This window comes from Equus asinus, chromosome 25 (genome assembly GCF_041296235.1).
Source record: "Equus asinus isolate D_3611 breed Donkey chromosome 25, EquAss-T2T_v2, whole genome shotgun sequence".
In the NCBI taxonomy this organism is placed as follows: domain Eukaryota; kingdom Metazoa; phylum Chordata; class Mammalia; order Perissodactyla; family Equidae; genus Equus; species Equus asinus.
This window is the reverse complement of record NC_091814.1, coordinates 43,396,162-43,418,743: the sequence shown is the minus strand read 5'-3', so window position 1 is coordinate 43,418,743 and position 22,582 is coordinate 43,396,162. Positions and strand designations below refer to the sequence as shown.

Below are 22,582 nucleotides of genomic sequence, written 5' to 3'. Positions count from 1 at the left end.
GACCCTGGCATTCACTTCTAATTGTTCTATTCCTGACTCTGGTTATGCCTGAACTAGCATGACCCTACCTCCTTCTTCATTACTCAAGCCGACATTTGCCAAAGTGAGATCAGGAACCACCCACACTGGTGAAAAGTGACCAACAACTCTTGATGTCATCTTAACTCCAGTAAGCAGTGCCCTGGGATGGGTATGGACCAAGACAATGGTAATGAGAAATACTTCCCCCTTCAGGGATGTTCTAATTGCCATTGGCCCTTTAAATGGGCTAGACTATCTATGACTGTGCCCTGGCTGGTCCACAAAAGCAAACTAGAAACCCTAAGAGATTAGACATTCTAGGAAATCACCCAGGAGTGCCCCCTAACTCTCATTTCATCCACTGCTGCCTTGTCAGTGCTTGCTTTCCTCTCTGCTGGCTCTGGCAGATGTTGTAACCTGCCTGTGGCTTACTTGGATTTGACAGCCTTTTGGATTCCACGTGTTGTATTTTGACACTTCTGCACAGTTTAGAGCTTTGCCTGCTCCTTTGGCTTCAGAGTCTCCCATTGCCCGCAGCAGAGATTACTCAATCTATGGCTTTCAACACTGCCACTCCCCCACAAGCAAGTATGGTCCTTGGGAGTAGGAACTGGGGACATTTTTCTTTTAATAAGATATGGAAATATTTCTCAAAGCTGGATGAAGCAGCCTTTTGAAACAAAATTCAAAGTTATCATCTCAGTACATAATAACCGTATAAGCTGATTGTTATAACAATAAATGAATTTGACATGGTTGTCATGAATACGTAGGTTTTGAAGTCATCTAACAGTCCTGCATAATCTTGGGAAGACACATTGCTTGGCTAAAGTTCTAGGGCATAGCAGGGTTGGGCTAGAATGTTTGGTTTTCCCAGGTGTGGATGGAGGTGAGGAGGTGGCCTAGAGATGTGACAGAGATGACCCTAAGGCTGGCATCACTATATACTGCTAGGGAGTTTTTGTTCTTTCTTTTTTTAGAGGTCAGGAAGGATGGCAGAGAGGGAAGGAATGAAGTGATTGAGAGACAACAGGTTAGGCAAAGCATCCTTGATCTTGGGCCTTATTTCTGTCACTTAAACATAGTGAGAAAACAGCCTCTCTCCAATGGACAAAATGCTACACAAGTTTCTAGGTCCACTGCAAGGAGCTCAGAATACATTTTTCTCTCTGAAATAATGTTCAGTAGAGTTTTATGGGCTAACATTCATAAACAAAACCACCTTATAGGTGTTTTTATGCAAAATGTTTAAAGTTCCGATGAGGGACAGCAGGAAGATATCCCCAATATAAAATAATAACATTGGATAACACGAAGAGTAAAGAGAGAGCTGAAGGACAGAGAAATCACCCAATAGGGAGGCACTGGGCATGGTTACCACCATTTCTCTCGGTACCAGCACCATGGAAATTCCCATTTTAAGTAGCACTTTGTTAGCATGACAATTTTAGTTATATTTTTGTAATGTCTTATGTATTATTGATTTTTTCTAAGATTACAGAGCATTTGCTATATACCTGAGTATGCTTTCTTATTTACTTGGCTAATTTTTTTCTGTAGATATGTATTTCCAATTGTATAAGGCAAGTTAATGGAAAATAAGACTTAAATGATATTAGAGGAATGTATTCCTACTAGGGAATATCTGTACAAGAAAAGAATACTTCAGGGCATGTATAGATCACATAACATTATTATTGTTTGAAAAATAAGCAAGCTGGTAAATTCCATACTGAAAATACATCAGCTCCATATTTATAGTGACGCTTCCTCAGATTTTAAGCAACATGTATGAGATAAATGTTTCTGTCCTTTCATTGCTCTATATAGAAAAGGAGTGCCCACAAAAAGAATTCCTTTTAAATTCTTTAATTAAGTGTAAATTTTATATCCAACCCAAGTACATCTCTTTTTCTTTCATTCACTCAGGAACGTTTAAGTGTCACCGTGGCGCGACTCCCAGGGTTAGGTGCGAGGAATCTGGGGTAGAGTGTACAAGGGTGAGCGTGGTCGGGAAATGACTAAGACGTGCCTCTGAGGAGCGCATGGTACAGTTGGAGAGGAGCCTGCATCTAAAGTCCAGGATTACAATAGAGTGTGATAAGCACAATGATGGAGGTGTGGAAAGGGCCGTGGGAGCAGCAAAGACCTTGCCAAAGGGGCCAGAGGGCATACAGCAAAAGGACATTTGACCTAGATTTTCAGAAGTCAGAATTTAGCCACATATAGACTCTAAATTCTTTCTGAAGAGGAGTGTTGGCTAAAGCTCTTTCCCACAGTTACTCTGATCAGATGATCCACCTAAACTTCTTGCATGGCTTCTCAGGTATGTTGCTGCACTGTGACTGCATGCATTACAGGGACATTCCATATGGCAACCAAAGAAAGGCAGGCAGTGAGGTCAGAGCAGCCCGCTCAGGGACGTGGCTGGTATATGGCAGGCCCCGTTCCAGCACACTATCCTCGGCTCCTCCTATAACATGGGAGAGTCTTTCTTTTTAGGATTCAGTGGCTCAACAGGTTTGGGAGGATTTGGGAAGGGGATGCTTCCTTGAGTTCTGTTGCTAGGAGAAGACAGGAAATTTAGCAAGTCACACGGCAAAGGTAAAACCACCGTGGGAGGTTTCTCCGTGGACAAGGACTGAAGGGTGTGGAGGTATCGAAGCTGAACAGCAGCCGGAGAGCCTGAGAGAATCTCAGCTGCCATCCTCAGGGACTCCGAGGCAGCCTTCTCCCCTTCCGCAGCGATCATCTAGAGAAAAGATGTCCGGAAAAGCAAAGTGATTTTTCTTCTTTGCTCCATGAAGGTTTTAATCACTATTCAGTGTGACACAACCAACAAGCACGGAGTATCTACTGTGCACAGGCGCTATTAAGCACCGGAGAACAGACTGTATTTCTCAAGATCTTGGTCTAGGGAGACAGATTATACTATTAATTGTAACTTAGGGCCAAATTTGTTAAGGGCCACGGCAGGCATAGATGCAGTGTTAAGGGGAGTTATTAATTCTGTCTAGTGGGTCTTGAAAGATTAGTAGGATTTTGCCATATAGAGAAAAGGTTGGTCAGCATTCCAGGTGAAGACATGGAATCCTGAAAGGATGACTGCCAACTCAGGTAAGCATTTCAGAAGAAAAAGCACCAAGCTCACCACCCAAATGCCAGCTGAAAGTGGGCAAAGAGGACTAGATTCAGAGATCTAGAAGCAACTCTGCCCAGAGGACCACTGTCCTCCTCCCCAGTGCTCCAAAGTTATTGACTTTCTTATGTGTGGGAGTTTTGTCTTCACCTACTTTCTGTTCTTTAAAAGAAATTTGCCTCTTTTTGGTCCTCATTTTCTTCTTCCCAACACCCCATCCCACCCACACCTCAATCCTTAGGAGCTGCTGGCAGCCACATCTTTGCTTCTCACTGGCATGCCTGAGTAGAGGCTATGAGTAGCACAGACTTCTGTTGGCTCTGGTGTTGAGGGAATGGGCCCTGCTCATGGTTGTCCCTCCAGAGCTTGTGCAAGGTTAGGGATACAGGTCTGGGTGTCATTTACCTAAAGGTGACAGGTGACTGATATCCAGGGAAAGATGCCTGCACGATAGAAGAGGGATGAAGTGTGAGGAGATGCCTTTAAGGAGAGACAGTGAAGGTAAGACTCAAGAAGGAGGAGGTAAGACTCAAGAAGGAGGAGAGCCTCAGAGAGGGGGTGTAACAGGTAAAGAGATGTTGCATTAGACAGGCGGCTATTAACACACTTTAAGAGAGCAATAGAGTTGGCAGGAGAGACAGAAGCCCCATTTCCTCCCAGTGCCTGGATGAATGAGAGGTGGGAAGGCAGAGGGGAAATGCTCTCTATGAGCGGGCCTTTTGGATCCTCCAGCGCTCCTCAAAGAGCAGCCTCAGTGGAAGGACAGCCTGCTCAGTGCTGGCTCACCCGCACTTTGGCCTGTCTCTGTGCTTCGGCTTCCACAGCCAGTGAGTGCTGAAGGCCGGCTGGCAGCCTCACATCCTTGCTGAAAAAGAAAGAACATGTGGGTAGGTAGATACGCAGCACTGCTTTTAGCAGCCAGGGCTTTCACGCAGACCTGCCACCTTCTCTACTGTTGTCTCCTGATGCGTAGCAAGTCCTGATTCAGCAGAACGTGCCGTCCCTGGACCTCTGGGCGGACGGTGGGCAGAGGGGAGTGTCTCAAGGGTCAGGGCTTCAAAGGCAGACTTTTACTATCGCTGATGCTACAGTAGAACTGTGGTTTTCTCTTTACAAGTAAAACAAATTTTGTGGATGTATTATGATTATTTTTTTCCCACTTAAAGTTTCTAAATCCCAATTATTAAATTTGAATACTGAAAAACAGCCTTGAAGAACCATACTATTAATAATAAGGGAAGAAATTTAATTCATAAAAGAGAATTGATTTTCAAAAGGATATAACTAACCAAATAAGAACAATACTTAGTATATGGCGTAAAAGATACAAAATTGTATTTTTATCCTTTTATCTATGAAAAATACACAGACAAAAACCAATTGACAGTTCTTCACAAAGTTAAACAGAGTTACCATATGATCCAGTAATTCCACTCCTAGGTATATACTCCAGAGAACTGAAAACATGTTCACACGCAGACCTGCACACGCGTGTTCGCTGCAGCATTATTCATAATAGCCCCACAGTGGAAACAACCCAAATGTCTGTCAACTGATGAGCAGATAAACAAAAAGTGGTGTAGCCACACAATAGAAGGTTATTCGATCATAAAAAGGAATGGAGTACTGATTCGTGCTACACCATACATGAACCTTGAAAACATTATGTTAAGTGAAAGAAGCCAGACATCAAAGGCCACATATTGTATGATTACATTTATATGAAATGTCCAGAAGAACAAATCCGGAGAGAGAGAAAGCAGTTAGTGGGTGTCAGCGGCTGGGGGTGAGGGGGCAATTAGGAGCTCCTGCTTAATGGGTGCAGGCTTTCTTTTTGGGGTGATGAAAATGTTCTGGAATTAGATGGTAGTGATGGTTGCTCCACTCTGTGGATATACTAAAACCACTGAGTTGTACTTTATTATTATTTTTTTAATTTTAATTTTAATTTTAATTTACTTATTTATTTTGGTGAGGAAGATTGGCCCTGAGCTAACATCTGTTGCCAATCTTTCTCTTTTTGCTTGAGGAAGATGTTACTGAGCTAACACCTGTGCCAATCTTCCTCTATTTTATGTGGATGCTGCTACAGCATGGCTTGACGAGTGTTGTGTAGGTCCATGCCCAGGATCTGAACCCTCGAACGCCAGGCCACCAAAGTGGAGTGCGCAAACTTAACCACTAAGCCACTGGCTGGCCCTTGAGTTGTACATTAAGATAGTTAAAATGGTGAGTTTTATGTTATGTGAATTTTATCTTAAAAAAATATATTTTAAAATCTATAGAGACAAAATGTGAAAGTAATTTGCCCAAATGTTACAATGGTTATGTATGGCTATGAGGTAATAAATGATTTTTTCCTCTTTTTTCCAAATTTATGCTAATATGGCTATGGTGCTCATTCCATGAAAATAATTTTCAAATAAAAAATGTTAAATGAAACCAAAATATTTTCCTTTATCATATTGTTCTACCTGGTTAATTTCCTACCCACATTTCTGTTCTCTCCACTTTGATTCCCCAAATACAAGTCACTGAATCCAGGGCAACCTGTGGAGGGAAGAGTTAAGATGTCAGTGAGAACGTCCAGGTGGGAGTAGAGCCCCCTGTGCACCGATGGCCACCGTTCTGTATCGAGAAAGCACATTTCTTCTGAAACAACATTGTTCCCCTCTTTTGTTTTAACATCACGGTGCTTTGCAAAAAGTTGTTTAATTTGCACAGTGCCACTTGATAAATATTTGTGGAATTAAAGATGATGTGGTAGGCTGAATAATGACTTCCAAAGACATCCATGTCCTAATCCCAAGGACCTGTGAATGTTACCCAAAAGGGCCTTTGTGGATGTGATTAAAGTAAAGGATTTGAAAGTGGGAGATTATCCTAGATCTTCCCAGAGAGCCCTGAATGCAATCACAAGAGTGCTTGCAAGAGGGAAGCAGAGGGAGATCTGAGGACAGAAGAGAAGGCAACGTGATGATGGAGGCAGAGACTGGGGGGACGTGCTGTGCAGATGGAGGAAGGGGCCACAAGCTGAAGAATGCAGGCTGTTTCTAGAAGCTGAAAAAGGCCAGGAAACAGATTCTCCTCTCAGAACCTCCAGAGGAAACCAGCCCTGCTGACGCCTTGACTTTGGCCCAGTGAAACTGATCTTGGACTTCTGGCCTTCAAAACTGTAAGAGATTAAATGGGTGCTGTTTTAGCCACCAAGTTTGTGGTAATTTGTTACAGAAGCAATAGAAAATAATGCAGATGGTGTGTTTGTTAAATCTGTTTTAAAACGCTCTCATTAGAGAACCAGAGTCTCTCCTGTCTCTCCCAGACGGCTTTCATCTACGGGTGATTCCTCTCCCTTCCTGTTGGTGGCATCTGTTTCCCCCCCTTCTCGGTCCCAGGACTGGGAAGAAAATGAACTGTGGGTTCTGGAAAGGAGAGGCAAGGCTTGGAGCTCGGCATGTGGGATCACACTCTTTCCTTTTTAACTTATTTCTGATGATTTCTTTGTGGCCAGATAAATAGCTAGCTTAGTGCATTGAGAACCCTAGAACACTAATTTGGGGGTTGGTGAGAGGAAGGAATGTTGAAAAAGATGCCACAGAGGAGGTGGCATCTTAAAGAACAAATACAATTTTGCCTGTGGGGAAAAGGGAAGTATTCCAAGGAGAGGAAACAGCCTAAGGGGAGGCATTTGGAAGCATCACAGTGCTGGACGCTGGAGTAAGGTAAGTAGGCTGGAGTATCAGATAGGGTGGGAGAAGGATAGCGAGAGGTGAGGCTACCAAAGTTGGGTCATTTATTCACTCATCCAAAAAACATTATCTGGCTGCTGTTCAACAAGCCCTTTGCCAGGTGCTAAGGACAGAGATGAATAAAATATGACCCCTGCCAATGTGGAGTTCATAATTGGGGAAGACAAATGTATAAATACATAAATTATAATCCAATGTAACAAAGGCAAGCTTGAATGTCAAGAGTCTGGACCCTGTCCTTTATCCTTTAGAGGGGAAGGATGACCAGGAGGAGAGGCTGAAGGGAAAAGAGGGGGAGCACACTTGAGTGGTTTGTTTTTTGGTTTTTTTTTTTTTTTTTTTGAGGAAGTTTAGCCCTGAGCTAACTACTGCCAGTTCTCCTCTTTTTGCTGAGGAAGACTGGCCCTGAGCTAACATCCATGCCCATCTTCCTCTACTTTATACATGGGACACCTACCACAGCATGGCTTTTGCCAAGCAGTGCCATATCTGCACCCAGGATCCAAACTGGCGAACCCCAGGCCACTGAGAAGTGGAACGTGAGCACTTAACCGCTGCGCCACTAGGCCAGCCCCACTTGAGTGGTTTTAAATTCCAGAGCAACAACTCCTGAGTGTGCTTATTTTTCCTTTCCAGCTTCTCTTATTTCCTAAGTTCTTCCCTTTTCCATCAGGATACTAATCGCGGTTTTATCCGTACCAAGTTGGACAAGTCACAAACATTTGGAAACCTCATTTTCTCAGTTTAATGACTGCCCAGGCTTCATCAAGCACAATCGTTATCAATGTCTTTGATTCTTAGATCCTTCTATTGGAGGTTCTCCTTTCAGCTAGACGTGATTTGTAACCTCCTAACTCAATTCCGGGCCTGGGTGCCCCATGGCCTCAATGACAGGCTCCATCATGGTCACTGCTACTTGACTGGCCAGCTGCCTGGAATCCTGTTTTGTTTTCACCTCTCTTCTGAATATCTTTGCCAGCTTGTCTCGGGGAGAATCAAAGATGCCTGCCCTGGCGTGGGCGAGGTTGCTGAGCTTGCTGCCTGCGGGCTAGCGGAGGCTGCTCGTGAGGCAGTTCTTGCTCTTCTCTGCCTCCTCTCATTGAAATCAATTAAATCTACATGATTGATTGGGTAATTAATCATGTAAAGGTCAATGACATCTTACCTCTTGTTCTCTGAAAGTCTTATTTGAATTTATCATTATTTAACTTTGCTTGTTTCCCCCACTAGACTGTAAGCTGCCGGGAACCATTCCTCATCATCTTCGTGGACCACCATCCCCTCCTGCACAGCCCCCCCACCCCTGCCAGCTCCCACTCCCACCACTTTGTGCCATGTGGGCCCTTTACAATTAGTCTAAAGCCACTGGGTAGGGTTGAGAGCAAAAACTGTGTCAATGACTGAGTAATCAGCACCAGATTGGTGACTATGATAGGCTCAGGGTCCATTTGGCAACCTCTTACTTAGTTATCAGCTCCTTAAGGGATGACCTCTTCAGCAGTGGGTGCCTGGCACATGGAAGATTCAACAATGGCCAATGAAGAAATGAAAAAGAGATAGAGCCATATTTCGACCTATTTGATGTTAAGTTTATCGAAGTACCTTTACATCTTGGGCAATGCTTTTCCTCTCCAGAAGAATTTCGGTGAGGGATCGATGTGCCAGGAGACGCTTCATGGTGGTTTGCACAAGGAATTGGACAGCTTTGGACACATGAGCGAGACTGCTCAGGAGAAGAGACGCATTTTCCATTCGGTAGTAGCAGATGGCATCTATCTCCATTATGAACATGTCTTTGGTCACAATCTGGGCAGAAAAAAATGTATGCATGACAGGCCTGATTTTGGGGCTCCTTTCCCATGTGGGCGGAGAGGAGCTAAACGTGTTCAAAGGGCATTTTCTCAGAGTAAGATTATAGCAAGAAGGAAAAAAAGAGTAGCTGGCTCACCCTTTATTCAAAATAGATGTGGTTTTGAAGATTATGGAGTTTTTATTAAATACACTAAAGAACTCGCAGTTTAATCCTGTTGTAAATCCTTCTTTAAAAAAATCAGGAAGAATTTCCTGATATGAAGACATTCAGTTAATTGTATATCCGGTCTTTTTAAACTGATGCCAAAAACTGTGCCAAGAGAGAAGACCATTCTGGGAAACAAGCACTTTCCTGTTTGGCTTGCTGGGCGTACGCTAGAGGGCAGACTGGTGACACACACCCAAAGCCCTAAAGACGCACGTGCTCAGCATTTCCATTTTAAGCACTTAGCACAAGGACATATTTTAAGCATTTAGTTGCAAGGCTGTTATTGATAGTGTTGCAATAATAAATTGGAAATAACTTAATATCAACCATAGGGAATTATAACTTGTGGTACGTCCATACAATGAAATGCTATGTGTCCACTTAAAATAAAAGGGGAGGAACGTAGCTAATATATGAGAAGATGATCACAATAGATTGTTGAGTGTAAAAAGGCATGTTACAAAATACTGTGTATGGTATGCTATATATACCCGTCTGTAAATAGAACCACACATAGAAAAATCTGAGAGGATATACTCCAAAATATCAACATTTATCTATAGCTAATAGGATTAGGGGCAAATTTTATTTCTTCCTTTTTTACATTTTATTATCTAAAACAAGACTTTTAAAAAATATATAATTTCATTTACATTTCTACTTAGTAAAAGAAAGAATGAGAAAGAACTTCAAACTGAAAGTAGGAGATAATATAGGACAGGCTTATAAATCTGAATTACTAACAGAAAAATCTAGATGCTACCCTACTTTTCCTTTAATTTTTAATTGTGATAATCAAATTTATCATCTTAATCATTTTTGATGTCCAACTCAGTAGTGTTAAGTACATTCAAATTGTGGTGCAACTGGTCTCCAGCACTATTTTCATCTTGCAACACTGAAACTCATTAAACAACAACTCCTCATTCCCCTCTCCAACTACCATTCTACTTTCTGTCTCTCTGAGTCTGACTACTCTAGGTACCTTATTTAAGTGGAATCATACAGCATTTGTCTTTTTGTGACTAGCTTATTTCACTTAGCATACTATTCAAGGTTCATCCATGATGTAGCATATGTCAGAATTTCTTTACTTTTTAAGGCTGAATAATATTCCATTGTAGGTATATACCACATTTTCTTTATCCATTCAGTCATTGATGAACACTTGGGTTGCTTTCATACTTTGGCTTTTGTGAATAATGCTGCTATGAACATAGGTACACAAATATCTCTTCAAAACCTTGCTTTCAATTCTTTGGGGTGTTCGTGCAGAAGTGGAATTGCTGGATCAAATGGTAACTCTATTTTTAATTTTTTGAGGAACCACGGTGCTGTTTTCTACAGCAGCTGCACCATTTTACATTCCCACCAATGGTATACAGGGGTTCCAATTTCTCTGCATCTTCGCCAACACTTGCTATTTTTTGGTTCTTTTTTTTCCTTTATAGTAGCCATCATGGTGGTTTTGATTTGCATTTCTTTAATGATTAGTGATGCTGAACATCTCTTTGTGGGTTTTTTGGCCATTTGTATATCTTCTTTAGAGAAATGTCTATTCAAGTCTGTATTAGTCAGAGCTTCCCAGAGAAATAGAATCATTGGGGGGGGGGGGGTGTGTGGAGAGAAAGAGAGAGAGAGATTTTAAGAAATTGGCTCACACAATTGTAGAGGCTGACAAATCCAAAAGCCTCAGGATAGGCCAAAAGGCTGAAGACCCAAGGAAGAGGTGATGTCGCAGCTAGAGTCTGAGAGCAGTCTGCTGGCAGAATTCCCTCCTTCTCCAGGGGAGGTTAGGTTAGTCTTTTTCTTTACCTTTTTTTTTTTAAGATTTTATTTTTCCTTTCTCTCTGAAAGCCCCTGGTACATAGTTGTATATTTTTAGTTGTGGGTCCTTCTAGTTGTGGCATGTGGGACGCTGCCTCAGCATGGCCTGATGAGTGGTGCCATGTCCGCGCCCAGAATTTGAACTGGCGAAACCCTGGGCTGCCGAAGCGGAGTGTGCGAACTCAACCACTTGGCCACGGGGCTGGCCCCGGTTAGTCTTTTACTTAAGGCCTTCAACTTACTAGATTAGGCCCACCCACATTATGGAGGGTAATCTGCTTTAATCAAAGCCTACCAATTTAAATATTAATCTGATCTAAAAAATACCTTAACAGCAACATCCACATGCATTTGACAAAATATCTGGGTACCATATCTTACCCAAGTTGATGCATAAAATTAACTATCACAAAGTCCTTTGCCCACTTTTAATTGGGTTGTTTGCTTTTTTGTTGTTGAGTTATAAGATATCTTTACCTATTCTGGATATTAACCTCTTGTGAGATATATTATTTTCAAATATCTTCTCCCATTCCATAGGTTGCCTGTGCTTTCTGTTGACTGTGTCGTTTGAGGCACGGGAGTCTTTAATTTTGATGTAGTCTATACCTCTACTTGCCTTTTCTACTTTTGAGCTTAAATAATCATTTTGTTTTAGATGAGACTTGGTGGCTCAGCCACACGTAGAGAGAAAGCAAAATCCATCATTTGGCTTACCTCATGAAAAGGTATCTCCAAGGTTTGGAGACGAAGGTCAACCTTGTGGTAGGTGTCCAGGCAAGGCAAAAAGAAGAAAAGGCCTAGAAGAGGGGGAGAGAGAGGTGACAGGTGAATGGCTAGCGTGGATACTGTTTTGGGTTCACCTTCTTGGGGTCAGGTTGCCCATGCATTGCTTTTGTTAGCCTCACACAGACCATTGGGCACCACCTCCTCCGCATAGTGTGTTTGTTGTTGCTAAGGTTACCAGATAATCTGGTGTTTAATCTGGCACACTTTTGAGGGTAAAAGGAGAACACTGTTACCACTTACTCCAGGAAAATAGGCATAAACAGGGATTATCCCCAGTTAAATGGGCTGTATGGTCACCTTGGTTACGGTGCTGACCCCTCTAGATCTTGTGTCCCATGACTGTCTCCTTCACTAGATTTGAACTCCCTCACAAGAATATCTTATGCACTATTGTTAGCTTTATTGCTTGACTTAGTGCCTTTTAGGTGCTCTGTAAAATTATTTTTTAATTCATTTATGTACCAAGGTGATAAACTTTAGAGCCAGCAACCTCCATATGGTGTTTCTTAAAATGTGAGCCCCAGAGGTAATCAGAATAGCAATATCCTGATACCACAGCCTTCTGGTTGGCTAGTTATTCCTCATCCATCCAATGTAATGTACAGGGTAAATGTGAAATAAACATTTTTAGATTGATTTCATATTTTCTGAAAGCCCACGGACACTGCAGGCTCCTGCAAGAGACAAAGCTTTGTTGAAACAAGCAGCATCTCACAGAGCCCAGGATCTCTCTGAGGAGCAGCCCAACTACCAGCCCTTTCTAGCCCCAGTCAAGAAGGATGCTGAAAACCAGAATCAGAACAGGACAGTCCCCGTCCTAGAACTCAGGGTCTGGTTCTACTTTTGTGAGAACCCATCTGTTGGTTCTGAATCTTCAAACTCTGACTTGTGTCTTTTACTCTGGTCTGTTCTCTGCCTGTTTCTGTAGAAGTGGCCTGGAACTTGGACCCTTTCCAGTATATGCACAGTGGGACTATGCCCCTCTCATGCCTTCCTGGGTAGCTGGCATCGCCAAACCCCAACTACTAGAATTTCAGACTAACCATACTTCTATCTGTGCCCCATGATCAGATTGGACCTCTGGACATCAACACCACTAGCCTTTAAGGTCCTAGAGATCAGAAACTATGTCTCATTCATCCATCTTCATCTCCCTGGGAGTTACACAGCATCTGAAACACAAGAAGTGCTCAGTTTATGTTTCTTAAATTCCACTAACTGAAGGCCAATTTGTTATGTGGATGCTGAACTTTACCCATCTCCCATAGTTTGGTCTGACCCTCTGGACTCTGAACTAGCTCAGCTTTGCTCTGAGAATTAACTGAGCACGCACACATTCTGCTCAAACGGGTGCCTGGCCCTGGGTCCTAAGCCTTCTTGCTACTCCAGCCAGCCTGGTCCTGGCACTTGGCTCTCGGCACCCATCCTCTCTCTGGGTCACTGTGACCTGGTAGTAATGCTCTCCGAAGAATTTCTTAATAAACTGTGTTACAAGTAACAGACTGGAAAATGAAGATATCATGAATCTAGTTGCTTCATGTAATCTGAGGTCCATACTACAAATATGCGTGGATTGAAGAAACCAGCAAGTCTATAGGGGGTAAAAAAGGTATTTCTTACCAGGGCCTTTGGCCCTTCCAGGAAGCAGATGTCCCAGCCGGAATATAATTACTCTCTCATACTCCTGTACAACCTAAAAAGAAATTTAATACTTTTGAATCACTCCAAGAAAGAAAAAGAAAGTCTTCAAAAGGCCTTGGCATGAGGGGCTGGCCCCGTGGCCGAGTGGTTAAGTTCACGCGCTCCGCTGCAGGTGGCCCAGTGTTTCGTTGGTTCGAATCCTGGGCGCGGACATGGCACTGCTCGTCAGACCACGCTGAGGCAGCGTCCCACATGCCACAACTAGAAGGACCCACAACGAAGAATACACAACTATGTACCGGGGGGCTTTGGGGAGAAAAAGGAAAAAATAAAATCTTAAAAAAAAAAAAAAAGGCCTTGGCATGAGAGTGATCCTAGGTATCAGAAATCTTGTGTTTTGAGAACTAAGAAAAAAATTTGTTAATACTTGTATTTCCAAAATCTATATTTAGTAAGTGTAGAATTTCTGAAACCAGTGAAAAAGTATATTGGCCATGTTAATTTTTAAGCCCATGGACAGAATTTTGATTAAAGAGTCATGATTATCTAAAAAATAATGCTTCCACAATGTTCCCTAAATCAAAGAAATTACAGCATATTTATCACAGCGTGTTTAATTTTGTATTTTTCTGTGAGTTCTGCATTATTATCTTTTATATATATCAATCATTACTCTTTAACAAAAAGAGGGAGTGTGTATATATATGTTTTTTTGAGGAAGATTAGCCCTGAGCTAACTGCTGCCAATCCTCCTCTTTTTGCTGAGGAAGACTGGCCCTGACCTAACATCCATGCCCATCTTCCTCTACTTTATATGTGGGACGCCTACCACAGCATGGCTTGACAAGCGGTGCCATGTCTGCACCCGGGATCCGAACCAGCAAACCCCAGGCCGCCAAAGCAGAATGCACGAACCTAACTGCTGTGCCACCAGGCTGGCCTCCAAAGATGGAGTATATTTTAATATCACTTCTTATATTTTGTTTCAAACTAAATTTCTTCTGAGGTCAGTTAAACAGGATTAAGTTGGATTTTACTTGTCAGTTTTCACTGGTGATGTATTTAGAAAAATTCAGGGCCAGCCCAGTGACGCAGTGGTTAAGTTTGCATGTTCTGTTTTGGCGGCATGGGGTTCGCTGGTTTGGATCCCAGGTGTGGACCTACACACTGCTTGTCAAGCCATGCTGTAGCCGGCGTCCCACATATAAAGTAGAGGAAGATGGGCATGGATGTTAGCTCAGGGCCAGTCTTCCTCAGCAAAAAAGAGGAGGATTGGTGGCATATGTTAGCTCAGGGCTAATCTTCCAAAAAAAGAAAAAGTTCAGTGTTCCCTGAAAATGTGTAGTGCTATTTTTAAGTGACAAAAAAGGAGATTCTCTGTGTATAAATGTCTGTCTTTTAGAAGAGAGATGGGAAAGTTACTGCACACTACTTTAAAAATGAACTTCACTTTCTGGCCCAGTATCAGAAGCTGGGTTCTACTGCTTGCTTATCAGTAGCTTTGTTGGTCATATTTATATATATGCCCCACCAGGTTGTGAACTCCCTAATGATATGGAGTTAAGCATTTTTCTAAGTGCCTAAAAAATGCCTGATGCATAGTAAGTGTCCAATAAATATTTGTTGAATGAATGAAGAATTTACTTGTGACTGTAGACAAGTCTGTTTTCCTTCTTCATTCTCCCTCCACTTTAGAAAGCTCCATTGAATATAATTAGTCAAGTATGAAAACGCAATGGAGAAACCAGAAGTAACACATTTTGAATGGGTTCAGGTAACAGGTTCTACTACCCTACTGATAAGTCCCTTGAGGCCAAGAACCATGTCTTATTCATCCTTGTGAGATTTAGAACTCCTGTGCCTGAACACTGCCTTGCTTGTTGAAACAATGATTGCCCCGGACAGTCCCAGTTTCTTGATTCCCTAGCATTTCTTGTTTCTTTTCGGCTTTTATTGGAAGAAATAAATTCTTCTCAGAGATGAAGAGGAATCTTACTCCTTCAAGACCTTGCTCAAATGTAACTGTCTAGTTCTACTTTCATGTCTACCTAATTGGCTTCTTAGGGCTTGCTCTTAAGTGATCAGACCTGAGAGACTTCTCCACAAATTGTGGCTGAGTCAGTGTTGCAGCTCATGGCAGCCATGCAGGTGCTCAGATCACCCTTTAAGAAGAACCTGATGTCAACTATATGCTGTCTATAGGAGACACATTTTATTTTTTTGCTGAGGAAGATTCACCCCGAGCTAACATCTGTTGCCAATCTTTCTCTTTTTGTATGTGAGCCGCTGTAACAGCATGGCAACTGACAGATGAGTGGTACAGGTCAGCGCCTGGGAACCAAACCCTGGCTGCTGAAGCAGAGTGCACTGAACTTAACCACTAGGCCACTGGGGCTGGCCCAGAGACACACTTTAGATTCAAAAATACAAATAGGGTGAGAGTAAAAGGAGGGAAAAAAGATATACCACACAAAGAGCAACCAAAAGAGCAAGAGTGGCATATTGCTATCAGACAAAATGGAGTTTAAAACAAACACACAAAAATGTTACTAGTGATAAAGAAGGACATTGTATAATGATAAAGGGGTCAGTGCATTAGGAAAGTATAACACTCATAAACATATAAATAAACCTGAAAATAGAGCAAAAATCCAGAGAAAAGAATATAGAAATAGACAATTCAACAATAGTTGGAGACTTTAATATCCCATTTTCAATCATTTATAGAACAAGATGACAGAAGATCAACAAGGAAACAGAAGACTTGAACAACACCATAAACAAACTCAACCTAATAGACATCTACACATAACTCCATCCAACGACAGCAGAATACACATTCTTCTCAAGCACAGATGAAACATCTCCAGGACAGACTGCATGCTAGGCCATAAAGCAAACCTCAATGAATTCAAAAGGATTTAAATCACACAAAATATATTCTCTGATTACAACGGAAAGAAATTAGAAGTGAATAACAGAAGGAAATTTGGGAAATTCACAAATATATAGAAATTAAACAACACAGTCTAAAATAACCAATGAGTCAAAGAGGAAATCACCCCCCAAAAATTATATACTTTGAGATGAATGAAAACAAAACCACAAGATACCAAAACATATGGGATGCAACTAAAGCAATGTTTAGAGGAAAATTTCTAGCTGTAAATGCCTATAAGAAAAAAAGAAGAAATATCTCAAAATAATACCCTAATCTTCTACCTTAAGACACTGGAAATAGCAGAGCAAACTAAATCTAAGACAAGCAGAAATAAGAAAATAATAAAGATTAGAGTGGAAATAAATGCAATAGAAAATAGAAAAATAATAGAGAAAATCAAGGAACCAAAAGTTGATTCTTTAAAAAGATTAACAAAATTGACAAATATTTTGCTAGTCTGATCAAGAAAAGAGAGAATACTCAAATTGCCAAAATCAGGAATGAAAGAGGAATGATAGGGACATCACCATTGTTCTTACAGAAATAAAAAACATTATAAGAGAAAATACTATGAACCCTATGCCAACACATTAGATAACTTAGATGAAATGGACAAATTCCTATAGAGACACAAACTACCAAAACTGACACAAGAAGAGAAGGAAAAACTGAAAAGATCTAGAAGTAAAAGACTGAGTTAGTAGTATTAAAATTTCCCACAAATAGGTGGCCAACCCAGTGGTGCAGTGGTTAAGTTCGCACATTCTGCTTTGGCAGCCTGGGGTTCGTCGGTTCAGATCCTGGGTGTGGACCTATGCACTGCTTGTCAGGCCATGCTGCGGCAGGCATCCCACATATAAAGTAGAGGAAGATGGGCATGGATGTTAGCTCAGGGCCAGTCTTCCTCAGCAAAAAAAAAGAGGAGGATTGGTGGCAGATGTTAGCTCAGGGCTAATCTTCCTCAAAAAAAAAAAAGTTTCCCACAAATAAAAGTCTAGGACCAGATACTTTCACTGGTGAATTCTGCCAAACATTTAAAGAGGAAGTAATACCAGTTCTTCACAAATTCTCCCAAAAAATAGAAGAGGAGGGGAATCTTCCCAACTCATTCTCTGAGGCCAGTATTACCCTGATACCAAAACAAAACAGAGACATCACAACATAAGAAAACTATAGACTAATATCTCTTATGAATATAGATGCAAAAATCCTCAACAAATTACCAGCAACCGGAATCCAGTAACATATAAAAGGATTATGCACCATAACCAAGTGGGACTTACCCTAGGAATACACAGTTGGTTTAATTCAATGAATGTACTACACCATATCAATAGAATAAAAGGCAAATACCACTCATCTCAATTATTGATCATCAAAATATTGATCATCTCAATAGATGTAAAAAAGGCATTTGACAAAATCCAATACCTTTTCATGAAGAAGGAGAAGAAGGAAGGGAAGGAAGATGAGGAAGAGGAGGAGGAGGAGGAGAGGAAGAAGAGCCTGCATGAGGAGTGCAATCAGCGACGGCCCCAGCAACATTTGTAGGGTTCCAGCCATAGACATGCTCTTCTCTGGCAGCTTCAGCCAATGACCAAGAATGGTGAGGGTACTAGGGCCTGGCCATTTCTGCCCATAGTGAAACTCCTCTATGAAGCAAACTTTGCTCTGGAGTTCCCTTTCAGGCTAGCCAAGACTTTCTTAGAGCTGCACCACAGTCTGAGGCTCTTTCTGTTCAATCCTTCCTTCCCCTTCTCGTAGCACAGGTGTCAGACCTGCATCATCGTCTGAAGGTTTTCCTTGCTTTCTCTTGCTCTCTCTCCCCTTAATCTGTCACAGACAATGGCTCCCAATAAGCTCCTTGTACTTCTAATTCCTTCCTGGCATGTGCTTCCTGAACTGACATAGGTCTTCATTTACTCCAAGGGCAGGCAAGTGTAACCACCTGTGGGCCAAAGATAAGTGTCATTCATGGTCTACGGAAGCTGTCTAACAAGTTTCCTTGAAGTGTCACCAGTGGAAGTAGACATCATGATCTCTTTTGGGCTCGTCCTTGTGTTACAGAGTACAGATGACCTAGACACAGCCCCTTGTCCTGATGGGGCTCTCAGTCTAATGGGAGAGATCAGCTGTCAACAAATACCATACATGGGGTAAGTGCTAGAACAGATGTGAAAGCAGAGTACACAAGAGTACAAGGAAGGGAATGACAGTACGGGAAAGTGAAGGAAGGCTTCACAGTTACATTTGGGAAAGGTCTTCAAGGAGTAAGAACTCTCCTGGAAGGTGAGTGGTGGTGAGGGCATTCCACGCAGAGCAGACAGCATGTACCAAAATAAAGAAGTAGGGGTGGACACGTTGAGGTCAGTGAGAGGCACCAGGAAATTACTTACTGGGTCCTCATGGAATCTCACCTTTATGCAGAACCAGATAGAAAAAGGGAAGGTCACGATGATGAAGAGCAGGGATGTGAGGACAAGAAGCCACTCACAGGCCCCTAAACTGGAAGACTTGGTACCTTAAAAAAAAAAAAGCAGAAGAATAATTATATTGGAACTTCACCATATTCACTGACTAGTACTTGTTGGTCTACTCCTTGGTCTCAAGGTCAGAGCAGTTTGTAGACACTGCTGGAAATATTAGCATGAGCTGGATATCAGAGTGGTCAGTTCACAGGACCTGGGGCATTGTCTGTGGGAAGGGCTAATTGGGCCTATGGAAGGCGGAGCAGTATGAGTTCCAATTCTGATTCTACCATTTTCTGTCAAAGCAAGGCATATGACCTCTTCGAACCTCAGTTTCCTCTTTCTAGTGCTGATGTTAGTTTTGCAGTGGCGCAGCTTGCATATCTGCCCCCTTCAAGTGATATGCACATCAATTTGATGATGACCTTTCTAGTTGTTTCAGACATGGAGATAAAATTTTCAGGCCGATGAGTTATCCTCTTTCTTCCCATCCCTTCAAAATAGACTCTTCACCCTTCCAAATCTTTACTCACCTTCTAGTCCTCTTTGAGGTTTTTAAACTGACAAATAGAATTCCTTTGACCAGTTTTCTAGTACCCGGAGATTAAAATTCTTGAGATTTACAAAACTATTACATTTAAATCATTCTCACTATCCACTTGTCCTTCCTTCTTACGTTCAACAAATATTTATTGAGGACCTATATTGCCTCGGGCACTATCCCAGGCCCTGACGACACAACATAAACAAGACAAGGCCCCGGGAAGCTTGTGTTCTTGAGATCGACTTTCCCTGACACTGTTTCACTTATCACCCAAGCAACCTGGATGTTGTGCACTCCAGTTCCTTATCACTTTTTTACAGACACTGATGGACTAATGTTAATCCCAGAAAGGCGATTTTCAAAGACTGTCTGGGAAGCCACACCCTAATCCAAAGAAAGAGCTCAGTCCCATAAGATTAGTGCCATACAGCCTAGGTGTGTCGTAGGCTAGACCACTTAGGTTTGTGTAAGAATATTCCATGATGTCGGCACAACGATAAAATCACCCAACAATGCATTTCTCAGAGTGTCTCCTGTTGTTAAGCGAAGCATGAATGTATTGCGGACTGTATCACACCCCTGGAGTTCCCCAGTGTTTATCAGCATACTGGGGCCAGGAGAATCCCTGCAACGAAGCGTTCTCAGCTTCCTTTAACCCAGTATTTCCCAAACATTTAACCAGGCATGTTTCTTTAAGGAATTCATGTTCTATAGACTTTATTTCTCATGCAACCTACTTTGGAAAATGCTCTATCAATATCATGTTAGTTTTTACAATATTCTTCCCTGAGGGCAATAACAGTGTTATTACATGTTTAATTAGTTTATAAATGTATTTCATTTGCCAGAGGTAAACATGGTAAGTAAAAATAAATAAATGTACATACAGGCAAAATTACATTTTATAAGTGAAGAAAGTCCTCAAAATTCTTTCATACAGTAGTTAGGGAGCTGAAGAGAAAACTAATATCTATACCCAAAACCTAACTTGAAGCTTTATTCACAAAAGACTATTCTCCTGGAAGAAGTTCCTTGAATATCCAATTGGTTTGGGTTAAGTAAATAGCGAAACATTAGAAACATTAAATGTTAAAGCAGGAAGAGCCTTTAGATTCAACACAGGCCAAGAATGCCCAACATTTTGGTAAAATGAAGCTCCTTTTTGTTTCTCCCAAGTCTTAAGTAGCCTGGCTGTGGGAGTGTGGAGTTAAGTGAGGAGGAGGAGGAGGGCATGTTGCTGCGTCTTGCTGCCTTTTCCTCCGGGAGCCACAAGAAACCTTCCCAGACAAGGGCTCCGCAAGGCTGCCTTGTCCTTAATGGGACTTCTCATCCATTGCTTGGGATCTTGGGCTCTAGTCACTTTATAGCTGGAGAAATTGAGTGAAGCCCACCAAGGTGAAGCTACTTGCCCAAGGCCACAGCTGGCTGGTGGCAGTGCTGGGACCCTGACCAGAAATCAGGAGCGGCACCATGCAAGGATGGGCTTTTCAGTCAGACTGTCTGTCTTTGGAATTCTGGCTTCTTCACTTCCCAGCTGTAGGTCTTGGGCAAGTTACTTAATTTCTCAGCATTTTTCCTCATGTGTGACATGAGAATGATACTACTCAGTAAAACACCTACTGTGTGCCTGGCACATAGTAGGGGCTCCATAAATGGGGCTCCCTTCCTTGCCCACCCCCACCAATGTGGTCTGAAACACAATCTTTACAAGACCTCTAACCTCCACATTACTGTAACATTGAACCCAACAACATTTTAATGACCAGAAGTTTCTGACTGAAGAAAGGGCATCAGTTAGGCAAACCAGAATTAACATGGGCCACAAAAACTATACCCCAACTGCAGGAATCTTTCTCAAGTCATAGCTTTCAAAGCTCCAGCATATACTGCATTGCTAGCAGCCAGGAAATGTTAAAATTTCATAGCCAGCAGAAAGCAATAAAACACACTATTCTTTATTTACTTTCCTTTAAATCTCCCTCATCCTACACTTAAGGTGTAATGAGTTTTCTTCTTCCATTCATTATAAAAGGTAACGGAAGCAGATAAATTTGTTCCTAAGAGTTGCTTCACCTGCAGAAGCCAAAGAGATACCTTTCCCGGTGACTCTCTCCTTTGGTCCAACTTTCCTCTCTTTGAGCTTGCAAGGCTTCTGCTCTCATTGAGTATGTTCCTTGCTCCAGGCTCTGTGCAAAGTGCTTTGGATGTCTTATCTCATTTTATCCTCACAACCACCCTCTGAGGTCGGTGCCCTTGTTATCCCCATTAGACAGATGGTTAAGGCCCTGACTGTGACCATGTGGCTAGCTGAGATTTCAGCTTGGGTCTGCCTTTTCTCTACTTGCCTCTGCTGCCTCTACTTTTTAGAAAGAATGATCATCCCAAAGAAAGTTAAAATGCTTTTAGGTAAAACTGAGGCGTGAGGATGAGGAGAGAAGAATAAGCTACATAGTTACCCAGAACCACCAGCTCATGCATGTCTTTACTTAAATTAGGTGCCTATATACTCTTCCACGGCCACAGAAACCAGCTGCATGGTTCCTTTTTTACGTTGATTGGTCCCCAACCTGGACCACACTCCTACCTCTTACACATGGCTGCCCCCTGAGACCCACGGTACAGTATTTAGTTTATTTGTATTTCTTCTGATGTATTGTGGTCTCCACCCCTGGGGGGTCGGTGGGTCTTAACTCGTGCCTTTTATTTCTTAGGAATCTGAGCAGGTCCAGCAGGCTGCTCTCGGTGGCTCTGGGTGCACCTTATCTGACATCCTTTGGGTACCACTTGGAAAGGTCGCTCACCCTCCCTGGTACCTGACCTGCCGCCTGGTACCTTCCTCTGGCCGCTCGCTCTCCAGCAGCGCCACCACCTCGGTGCCCTCCTCGCCGGAGCCCCGGACTTCATCGACATCCACCACGGTGGCTGCTGGCGCTCGGCGCTCCTCTGGGCTCGCTGCCCGCCCAGAGCCTGGCCGCTCGCGCCCGGCATCCCGGCGTCCGCGGCCTCCGCTGCCCCTCTCGGCCTTTGCTCTCTTGTTCTCCTTGTAGGGGGACCCGCCGCCTCTCCCGTGGGCCTCCCTGGAGGAGCTCCGAGCCCTCTTCTCCATCCTCAGAGCGGCCGGTCCGGGAGCGCGGTCCCTGCAGAGTCACCGGCTGCGCTATGGGGCGCGTCCGGAGCAGGACCTTAAGGACCGTGGGCGGGGGCGGGCCCCGGGGCGGGGCTCGGCTCGCCGTGAAGCCCCACAGCAGGTGCCCAGGAGGGCTGTAGGCGGGGCCCGCCAACCCGGAGACTGGGTGCCGCTTTCGACGATGAGTTCGTCTGAGAGCCGGTGTCCCAGTTCATGAGGTTTAAACGTGTTTCTACAGACGGAGATTTGAGCTGTAAAGAACATTCAGTTACCTGAAATACCACGGAGGCTTGCAAATCGCTGAAGGTGTGATGGC

The 22,582-nt window shown here is 42.8% G+C and overlaps 1 protein-coding gene across 3 annotated transcripts; it reads right to left on the bottom strand.

The window, feature by feature from the left end:
• Positions 1-633: 633 nt before the first annotated feature.
• Positions 634-22,582, bottom strand: NPHS2 (NPHS2 stomatin family member, podocin). 3 transcript variants are annotated; one of them, XM_014845289.3, is made up of 8 exons: positions 21,972-22,582; positions 18,545-18,648; positions 13,166-13,238; positions 11,474-11,556; positions 8,512-8,715; positions 5,655-5,710; positions 3,947-4,025; positions 634-2,773 (listed from the first exon to the last, which is right to left on the bottom strand). In XM_014845289.3, the coding sequence occupies exons 1-8, from the start codon at positions 22,243-22,245 to the stop codon at positions 2,495-2,497; spliced, it is 1,152 nt and encodes a 383-aa protein (XP_014700775.1). In that variant the 5' UTR covers positions 22,246-22,582; the 3' UTR covers positions 634-2,494. The 3 variants fall into 3 exon arrangements, with proteins under 3 accessions (XP_014700775.1, XP_014700776.1, XP_070353704.1); XM_014845290.3 differs by having other exon boundaries at positions 635-2,773; positions 5,651-5,710; XM_070497603.1 differs by having other exon boundaries at positions 1,001-2,773; positions 21,953-22,300.

What these genes read in the sequence shown, in the direction of transcription:
- NPHS2 (XM_014845289.3), bottom strand. Translation starts at nt 22,245, where the DNA reads ATGGAGAAGAGGGCTCGGAGCTCCTCCAGGGAGGCCCACGGGAGAGGC. An exon ending in TGGAGATACCTTTTCATGAG is followed by an intron (nt 8,716 to 11,473) that starts GTAAGCCAAATG and finishes TTTTCTGCCCAG; the next exon opens with ATTGTGACCAAAGACATGTT. An exon ending in AAAGTGGAGAGAACAGAAAT is followed by an intron (nt 4,026 to 5,654) that starts GTGGGTAGGAAA and finishes TTTCTTTTTCAG; the next exon opens with CAAGGATGTGAGGCTGCCAG.